The sequence below is a fragment of the Arachis ipaensis genome, chromosome B10 (genome assembly GCF_000816755.2).
Source record: "Arachis ipaensis cultivar K30076 chromosome B10, Araip1.1, whole genome shotgun sequence".
Lineage (NCBI taxonomy): Eukaryota > Viridiplantae > Streptophyta > Magnoliopsida > Fabales > Fabaceae > Arachis > Arachis ipaensis.
In genome coordinates this window covers 84,069,539-84,079,921 of record NC_029794.2, presented here as the reverse complement: position 1 = coordinate 84,079,921, position 10,383 = coordinate 84,069,539, and the positions used below count along the sequence as shown (strand labels likewise).

General features: G+C 33.8%; 1 protein-coding gene across 5 annotated transcripts; it reads right to left on the bottom strand.

Annotated features, from left to right (window-relative positions):
* LOC110268085 (sucrose synthase-like) lies at nucleotides 4,730–10,067 on the bottom strand. 5 transcript variants are annotated; one of them, XR_002356141.1, is made up of 7 exons: nucleotides 9,651–10,067; nucleotides 8,691–8,789; nucleotides 8,426–8,473; nucleotides 8,204–8,273; nucleotides 8,046–8,117; nucleotides 6,671–6,793; nucleotides 4,730–5,636 (listed from the first exon to the last, which is right to left on the bottom strand). XR_002356141.1 is itself a non-coding variant. In XM_021113989.1 (4 exons), the coding sequence occupies exons 2-4, from the start codon at nucleotides 6,694–6,696 to the stop codon at nucleotides 5,002–5,004; spliced, it is 285 nt and encodes a 94-aa protein (XP_020969648.1). In that variant the 5' UTR covers nucleotides 6,697–6,793; nucleotides 8,046–8,196; the 3' UTR covers nucleotides 4,730–5,001. The 5 variants fall into 5 exon arrangements, 2 of the variants coding, with proteins under 2 accessions (XP_020969648.1, XP_020969649.1); XR_002356140.1 differs by lacking the exon at nucleotides 9,651–10,067 and having other exon boundaries at nucleotides 4,730–5,067; nucleotides 5,180–5,636; nucleotides 8,691–9,027; XR_002356139.1 differs by lacking the exon at nucleotides 9,651–10,067 and having other exon boundaries at nucleotides 8,691–9,027.

Below are 10,383 nucleotides of genomic sequence, written 5' to 3'. Positions count from 1 at the left end.
GCTTTAAAGTACTTATTGACAAAGAATGTGGCAAAACCTAGACTCATACGTTGGATCTTGCTTTTGCAAGAATTTCGACATTGAGATTAGAGACCGGAGTGGGTCTCTAAACTTGGTTGCGGATCATCTAAGCCGCCTTGAGAATTTAAAATTTGACCCATTTCCAAACAATGACTCATTCCCATTGGATAGTTTGCATGCTATGTCGGATAGCTTTCCTTGGTTTGCCCCAATAGCGAACTACTTGGTTGCGAAAATCTTCCGTCCCAACTTTTCTAAAAACCAAAGGGACAAGTTGAGGAGTGACTCCAAATACTACATTTGGGATGATCCTCACTTGTGGAAGAGGGGCGTGGACCAAGTAATTCGAAGATGTGTCCCAGAATCTGAAATTTAACCCATTCTTGAAGCTTGCCATTCGTTCGAATGTGGTGGCCACTTTGGCCCACAAAGGACAGCTAAAAAGGTGTTGGATTGTGGATTCTGGTGGCCAACCTTATTCAAGGATGCTAACCTTTTCTGTGTGTCTTGCCATCAGTGTCAGAAGTCGGGAAACACGTCCCAAAGGGATGAGATGCCTCAGCAACCTATGTTGTTCTGTGAGATATTTGATGTATGGGGCATTGACTTTATGGGACCGTTTCATAACTCAAGTGGGTATCTATATATTCTGTTTATGGTTGACTACGTGTCAAAGTGGGTAGAAGTAATACCTACACGCCTTGACGACGCCAATACCGTCATTTCTTTTATTAGAAATCATATTGTATGCCGTTATGGGTCGCCACGGGCAATCATGAGCGACCAAGGATCCCACTTTTATAACAAGAAAGTACAGGCACTGCTCAAGCACTATGGGGTATTGCATAAGGTTGCCACTGCTTATCCCCAACAAACCAACGGGCAAGCAAAAGTGTCCAACCAGGAGATTAAGAGAATCTTGGAGAAAGTGGTAAATCCACAAAGGAAGGATTGGAGCTTCCGATTTGGAGATGCACTATGGACGTATAGGACGGCCTACAAGACTCCGTTAGGGATGAATCCCTTCCGAATCATCTATGGTAAGGCATGCCACCTTCCGGAGGAAACTGAGCATAGAGCCTATTGGGCGGTAAAGCAGTGTAACATGGATTTCACCAAGGCGGGTGTGGCCAGAAAACTACAACTAGAGGAGCTCGAGTGGTTGAGGATGGAGGAATATGAGAATGCCCGGATATACAAGGAGAAAACTAAAGCCTTTCATGATCATCACATCTGGAAGAAGGATTTTTATGAAGGTGATGAGGTTCTCCTCTACAACTCGAGGCTGTGATTTATGCCTGGCAAGCTCCGTTCTAGATGGGAAGGACCCTTCAAGGTGAAGGAGATAAAGCCCTATGGAGTGGTAGAATTGTTTGACCTTCAAAGTGACACAACTTTCAAAGTGAATGGACATAGAGTGAATAAGTACCATGGCTACAAGTCACCAAGAGAAGTGGAAGTGCTCCTGCTTGAGGATGCATGACGTGCAGGCAGAAGTTGGCTAATTAAGAAAACAATATAGAGAATGTATTGAGAGTATAGTTCTTAACCAGCTAAGATCCGCCTTGTCAATTTAGAAAAATTGTCACAAAATTTAGAAATAAAAATACTGGGAGTATGAGTCCCAGGTCATCTCCCAACGAGTTGCAGGAAAGGGTGCTAACTTATTAATCAGGAATTTTCAAGAGAGTTTGAGTTTGAATAATGAGCAATTAAACAATTATAAATTAAAGCAATAAAACTAAGAATGATTATTAATATTCTAATAAAAAGCCTTGACTTGGGGGAATGATTAATTGGAAGTTCTATCCTTGTTGAGATCTCTTAAGTGTAGTATCAAAAATTTTGTTGTTTTCACTTAGTTTACCCTTACTAAATAAAGGAAAGTCAAGTGATTGAGCTAATCCTTATTCACAAATCCTAGTCCTCTCCCTTGGGAAGGTCAAACGTTAGTAAATACAGAACTAGCCGACAACTTCCAATTTAACCAACACTTAAGCCTTCCAACTCATGTGTTTCCTCTTAATCAACCCTCATGTCAAGTTTGGGAAATCTACTCCATTGGCATGAATATAATACTCAGAAAAATATAAGAAGACATAATAATTTAATTAAAATAAAATAGAGACTAAAAATTAATTAAAAGTAAAAGTAATCTCTTTATCAACAATCCATGAAAATAATCCAATTAGAATTCTAAATAAAATAAATAAGGATATGGAAGAATAAGGGACAAAGTAAAAAAACTAGAATAATGTCTTCAACGGAGGTAATGACTCTCCAATATCCAAAAGCAAAAGCAATAACTAGGAATATAAAGAGAAACTAGAGGAGGAGTAATTCTCTCTCTAGATTCAGATCTAAAACTAAAAGTAATCCTAATGTATCTAAAACTGTATGTCTATTATGTCTAAGATGTGTGTTGAGTCTCTGTATGTTCCCTGGCTTTGTTCTGTGTTTCTGGGCCGAAAACTAGGTCAAAACGTGGCCCGAAATCGCCCCCAGCGTTTTCTGTTAATTTTGCAAATCGCGCAGGTCACGCGTACGCGTAATGTCCTTTGTAAAGTTATTTTTCTTTTTAGTTGGACAGTTGTAGTTTTCTCTTTGTTGTAGTCATTTTCTTGTTTTTAATGCTTTCTTTTATTAACTATTTTTCTTAATACATCACCAAGAGATCTTTATTCATGACAGATTCTTGGCTTGGTGATTGTATTGAACATATAACAGTTCCTTGTGTTTAGTTTTAGTTCAAATAAATTGACATATGGTTGCATTCTAAGTTTGGTGTTGCTATGCAACAAAATTTGGTTCCAATCTTTACTAGATACTTGCATCGATTCCAAGTGAGAGTGTCACACTAAGTTTGGTGTGCCACTCATTCTTTATGCAATGTATCATGCACACCCTCTTATGTTTGCAATCACAATGTCTCTGTTTCATGTGTCTTGATTGTTATCTTTAATTTTGCTTGCTTAAAACACACGTACTACTAATGTTTTATTGTGTAAGACATTCATGATCTTTCTTAGCCCCATAGCCATTGTTCTAATTGTTGCTTGAGGATGACAAGCATTCTAAGTTTGGCAAGGGAAAGGGAAGAATAAGAGGAAAATGACAACAATAGAGAAGATGAATTACAAGATTGTAAAGTTCCTTTTCCTCTCATTTGTTTCCAGCACTTTAAATTGCATGATTGTATTTATCTTCTCTATTTACATATGTGTATGAATAAAGCATAGCCGGAATTTTGATCTGTAACATGTTGCTATGCCACCATGACTACCAACTCGAGTTTTGTAAGTTCAAAGCAGTAAAGTATCATGATCATAAACAAACAAGGTCATTAAAGAAGAATTTAGCATGTGCATACAAGTACTGGAAGGCTAGTATGGTTAACTGTTTCTTAATTGAATTAGATCTTATTTAATTGAAGTTTTCATCTAGGACATTTTGTGAAATCTTTTGAAATCATGAAAACCTTGAAAGAAGCAAATGCAAATAATGCAAGAAATAAAAAGGGAAAGAATGAGAAAGCTGAAGGCTCTGAGTACCAATGACAATTCATTTGTTAAGTACTTGTGGTGTTTATGTATCAGGTAAAAAGCTTGAAAACAAAACTCTTAGAAGTCAAGGCTAGGCTCAAAGTGTAAAAAGCACTCGCTCAAAGCTCAAGGCTCTGAGCATCAATGATTAGAGAGTCAAGAAAAGAAACAAATGAGCTTAATAAAGTCCTATAATTAAATGCTTGTGGTGCTTATGTATCAAGTGGTAATACTTGAAAACAAAGCATTTAGAATCGTAGCTTTGTTATCAACTCATGGGGTAAAACACCCAAAAGGAGAAGCTAATAAGAGAATGTAAAGCTTGTTTTTAAGGAAGAAACATAAGGAAAAGATTTCATAAAATGAGCTAGATAGAAGCATCAATCATTTACATTTCTTTTGTGATTGTAGCATGCATAGAAAACTAGCCTACCATGAATATTGGCTTGCTATTCTTCTCACCTTGGTTTGTCAAAATGTACTACATGTTTCTTTTCTTGCTTGGGGACAAGCAAGATTTAAGTTTGGGGACAAGTCATCTTAGGCTAGTTTCACAAGCCTATTTCATTAGTTTTCACTTGGTTTTCATGCATTTTTAGGCAATAAGTAAGTGTTTAACTGAGAATTTCATGCTTGTCTTGATTCAATCAAACATTGGTAATTTTAGCAGCAATAAAAATAGCCGCTAATACATTTACCAGAAATTAGACATTAGCCGTCTTATGCTTTGCCGCTAAAAGGTTTTAGCGGAAATTATAACATTTGCCGATAAAGACCTTTTTAATGGCCGCAAAAAGTATATAACTATTAGTGGCCATTTTCTTGGCAATTTATATGGTCACGAAAAATAATTCTAAAATTGCAATGTTATTCATTTTTAGCGGCCATTACTATTGCCGCCAAAACCCATTTTATCGGCAATTTATATGGCTACTAAAAGTAATTCTAAAATTGTAATGTTATTTACTTGTAGTTGTCATCACTATTGCCGCTAAAATCTTAAGACTTGTTTTAGTTATATTATACTCATTTTCTTAGAAATAACGAACTACTTTTTTTTCTAGAATCTCAATTATTTATGCCAACAATTATTATTACTATGCATAATATAAATATACTGAAATTAATTACTACAAAATGGATATTTCATTAAACTCAAAATATTAATACACAAATTTCTCTTGAAAAGTAATAAATCATGTTACAAATCTAAATAATAAAAAATGCTACAAGCTTATAACTATGTTACATTAAGTTAGGCTATAAACCAATCCCAATGATAGGTTAAATATTAATGAAAATCACGGGGTGAAAATCCATTTTAAAAGCAATCACAGGCTCAAGTTAGTGAAAATCGATTCACTATATACAAGTCAGCTAAATATTTACATCTGGAATAGGGAGATACAATGAGAATGCGAGGGGTGATGTCCAAGCCTTATTTGTTGATGCGGTTGAGCATCTCATTCTCCAATGCACGAACTTGATCCAAGATGTAAACAACCTGATTATAGAATCAAGAACAGTTTATGCCAATTAACATTATTGAGGAATAAAATGTTAACACGAAAATAGAATTACAAATTTTATCATATGATCTAGAGTTCTCAAATAACCTGGCCACTAGTATTAGGGTATCCCAAGACATTGTCTTGAGCAAAGTAACCATGGGAGAAAGGATCACCATATTGAAGACCATAGGGATCCTTCCAAAGAATATCTTCAGAGATAGTTACAGATTATTGTCCCACCTAAGTGATCATCATTTCAGCAAGCGTCTTTTAAGATACAAGGTCATTTTATTGCTTTACCAATGGTGCCAATCATCTTTTGTTGTTAAAAAATTTGTGAATTTGTTGTCAGAAGTGCATAGAGCATACCTTTCCATTGTAGCTATGAAGCCTTAGGAACTCCAGCAATGGCTGCATGCTCTCCTTACCACGGAAAAACTTAGCGGAAAGGTGGCCATTAAAGAACTCAACGCCATTTCCAATTGACTTGTTAAGTGTTGGGCGGGAAAATGATATGTTAAAAGGCTCAAAGTCCAACTCGAGCACAAAGTTGCCATTGGAACTACATCAACAAAAACCAAAAATATAAAATTGGTCTTTTTTAGAAACTCTTATAATTTGTAACAATAATTTTACTATGCTTGAATAATTTGATTTTTTAAAAAGTGAATATTATTAATTTTCATAACTCAATTTTCAATTCTTTTAATAATCATCAAAATTTTTTATTATTAGTTTTCCATCAATGGACTTTTCTTAAATTTCCATAATCGATCGGTAGTATCAATCTTGAAAACTCTATCAGCTTTGATGACTGAAATTATTCATTCATAAAAGCATCTAATTGAATTATTGCCAAGTGTCTCTAGCAAGTAGCAAAATGATAGACACAGAGAACATTTAGGTACTCTTCACTTTTAATATTATTCCAATACAATATATTCTACGTACTATACAAAGGAAACTTTTTCTTGCTTTTCCTACTGAATTGATTAATAAGATAAGTGCCATATTCTAACAATTCTTTTAAGTTCTTAGGATGTTCAACTTAAAATAATAATAAAAAGAAGTCAAATTGTTGTAGACATAGCTTAGAGATAAGGTAAGACTTAAGAGTCTTACATTTCTCTTTCATTCTATATAGAAAGAAAAAAAGCAGTGAGATACTCTGCATAATAATAATAATAATAATAATAATAATAATAATAATAATAATTATTATTATTATTATTATTATTATTATTATTATTATTATTATTATTCATGAATAGGAAAAAACTCGGTTAACACTTTAACAGATTAAGCACAGCTAGTAATCATAGTAAATTAATTTTGCTCATGAAGTGGTGAAAATTGCTATGTTATATCTTAACCCAATCATAGGTAACTAGCTTTGATTTTTCAAGAAGTGCATACCCCAATTCATTTTTGTGCAACTGTTCTACAATACATACATTGCTAAGGTATGTCCTTGTGATATCTGATTCATTTAACTGATAGTAAAACAAATTGATAAACACAGCATCCAAGTCAAGCTAACACAAAGAAAAACATGCGTATATATTGATTTATAAATCTAGGAGAAGCAATAAATACCTCTGACTTTGTCCCTGCAATTTCATCTGGAAAGCTTAAGCATTGCTGAAGGGAATTGCTGCTTAAGTTTGCTAATGGCATTATGTAGCTTTTCATAATGTAGCTATATTAAACCTACATATCCTGCAATTCATTAGAAAAGCTATATTAAACCGGATTGGAGGATTCAGAATCTGAGCTCTATAATACCATATTGAAGTTTTAGCAATGAACGTAAAGATAGAAGAGGTTCTAATTGAAGAATGAAAAAGAAAAAATTTGCAGTGAATATAAAATGAAATGATTCTGCAGAATATAATTGGCATTAGTAGAATTTACATGTGTGCTATTTATATACTGCACATTAGAAAAATAAAAGGCCTAAAGTTAAAAACTAATACAAGAACCTAGAGTCAACTATTCAAGAATACAATAAAAAAAAGTGATATAAAACTAACTCAACAAACTAATGACATTGAAATAGAATTGCTCCTTTTTACACAGATAATTTGATGTATTTAGATAAATTTGTAGATAATAAATTTAAAAGTTAATTCATTTTAGAAGTTTTCCACTATTTCACATACAATAGTACACGTTGTTCCGAATTCCTAATTGATTCTTGAAGCTTAGCCAATCCACGCAAGTTGGGAATAATTTGAATGCATGTATCTTAACTCTGTGTAACTAATTAACTATACATAGATGATTTGATTGTATGCTTAAATTTTATATATAGTTTTAATGTTTTGTTTAATAGCTTTGGTTTGTGTATCTTAGCTTTTTTTGTCTTGAAATTTTAAATCTCCTATGGTACTGTCTTGGATATATCATAGACATAAAGATTCTTGTTTACGCAACATAAGGCTAACCTTGTAATAACAGACGAATTAAAGGAAAATTATAAAACGAGGAAGTCAATAAACAATAACCTTGCAGTGTTTGTTTATGTTCATTAGATCACCTGCAATTTCTTTTCAGTAATGTGTCTTATCTTAGCAAGATACTAACAACCATCTTGGACTTTCTTCCTTCATAAATCATAAATAATAAAGAATCAATTATGTACAATTACAAGCTGCATGATTGCATCCATTCGTATTTTTTTTTCAAAGAAAGAAAAACGAGACATTAGCTTAATATCTTGTTGCCACTTATGATATTAATTATTTTATTAAATCTATTCATATTTATTTGTGAGCTCAACCATTTCGATACATGCCAAAGCATTAAGAATACAAACAAATCATGCAAAAAAGATAGTAAAAAAAAAAAAAAGCAAAAACAGGTTTCTTCACTTATGACATTGTTTTTAAAACAGACAGATTACCATAAATTATTATAGAGGGAAAATAATAAACTGCAAGTGCATTGCAAATCTAATAGTAGTACAAACCTGAAGGGCTCTCCAATGAGAATAAGCCCGAAATGAAACCCAGAAGAATGTGATATTAGGAAAAGGTAAAACCTACAATGTACAATTAAGAATGGTCATCAATTGAAGCCAAGATAGATATTAAAGAGCAAACACAAGTCCACCGAGCACATACATACCATCAGTGTAGAGAAAAATGGAATCAATGAAACTGTAGCATATAAGTATTTTCGGTGGATAATTGTTCCCCTGTAAATGAGACAATAGTTCATATGACAATGAAGATTTAAATACATAATTAAATTGGAAGCTACACTAACAGATTTCATATTAAATTATTGTTCCAACACCATCAACTTTTGCTGATTTTTTTTTTAAACAGGTGTTAGAGGGAGAATTACCTCAGAGCAATATGTCCTAATCTTCGGCGAACAAGTTGTGCATTTAGACTGCAATAACATTGTAATTGTCATATATCAGGGAAGGTTTCTAAGCAACTCTTTAAAGGCTCAGACACAGGAATCAAACTCAACATTGCCATACATATCAACCGCATAATAAACATATATCGAACTATCGAAGGCGAATCTACTATTAAGAGTAGTAAACTACTAAACTATTCCAAAACCAAGCAAGTATGCATCAAAGCAAGGCTGCGGCACCAACCTTGAAGGGTAAATGACTTTGACGCTAGTGACTTCATTCGATATAGATTTCAAAAATATCTCTGAGGGCTCAACCTGTGACAAAAGCCATAACCCCAACCTGCAACAACTCAATCACATTTGAGCATATTATGCATAGTGTAATCAACACTTTTAAAAGACTATCATTCAAAACCAACAATGTAACAAACTAATAAGCAAACTATCATTTGGCTATTTTTTTCAAATCCCCTTCCAAACCAAAAACTCAAAGCAAGTTCTTTTGTTTCTCTTTTCTTTCCCATTCGTTGAAGCTGATTTGCTGTGTGAAGAAGAAGCCCCAATCCTAAGAAACCCTCCCACAAACAAAAATTAACGGCAAAAAGAAGAAACAATTTTTGCTTAATTTCTTCACTTATGACATTGTTTTCTCTGTTATATTCACTTATTAACCATGAAAATTGAAAATATAGTTCATAATCTTCTACTAATTGAAAAGGCAGTTCATAATCTGAATCTATGAATATATTTTCTCCCAAGATAGTTAGTTGAGTAATTTAAAGACAATGAAACCAGTAGTGATGATATTCTAAAAACCACAGAATTAGAAAATGCAGCATCAACATCTCACTCCTTGCCAACAATTACTACTGCAAATAGACTCTCAAACATTTTTATATTCTGAGCAATAATACAAATATAATCTTAATGAAACTCTACAGAAAGCATTTCAAACATTTAAACCAAAATCCAAATATAAACGGAGCAAGCAAGCAGCAACGGCACAGGTAAGCAAGCACGGAGAAGACAGAGCAAACAAAAAATTAGGATCTGAAACACTTAAACACTTAAATTTTAGCTTAATCTACCAGATTCATTAGGATCAAGTAAGCAAACAGAGCAAAAGTAATAACACAGAGAGAGAATCACATGCTTCTGAATATTCAAACCAAAATCGAAAAAATAAACGGAGAAGACCTACCGGCGGCGATGATCTTGTGCGTCTACATGCAAGAACGGTGGCGGTGCAAGCGACGGAGGTGTGGTGTTGCGATAAGAGCAGCAACGGTGGCTGAAAGCCCTTGGCGACGTAGATCTGAGATGAACAAACAATGACAGAGATGCGAATCTGAGGCAGATCGGATGGAAACGAAGTCCAAGGAGTAGGATGATGGATGGCAGCTATCGTCAATGGTTACAGTGGTGGTGGTGGTGGTCGGCGATGGCAATGGTTACACGAGTTAACCTAGGCCAGTAGCGAAATCAATCTTTCATTGATGAAGAAAAGAGAGAGCAAGAAAGTGAAGAGAAACAAGGGATGAAGAGGGTTTGGGGAAGCTCGCAGGTGAAGGAGGAAGCGGCGCGTGGTGGAAAGGGAAATTTTCTTTCTTCTCTTTTCGTGATTTCTATTTGACTAACGGATGAGATAAGAAAAAAATAAGAATAAGAGTTTAGCGGCCATAACTACAATTGCCACTATAATAATTTATAAAAATTAAAATTAAAAGTAAAAAGGAAGATAATTTTCTGGCAATAGTAATAATGACCACTATAATATATAATAATAATGGCAAATATATAATTACCGCAAAAACATAACTTAAATTAAGAAATTAGTGACTATTATGTTATTGCCATTAAAAGTTTGCCGCTAAAACATAATTTTTTTGTAGTGATTTTCATTTGATTTCTTGCAAGATTTAGTTGATAATATG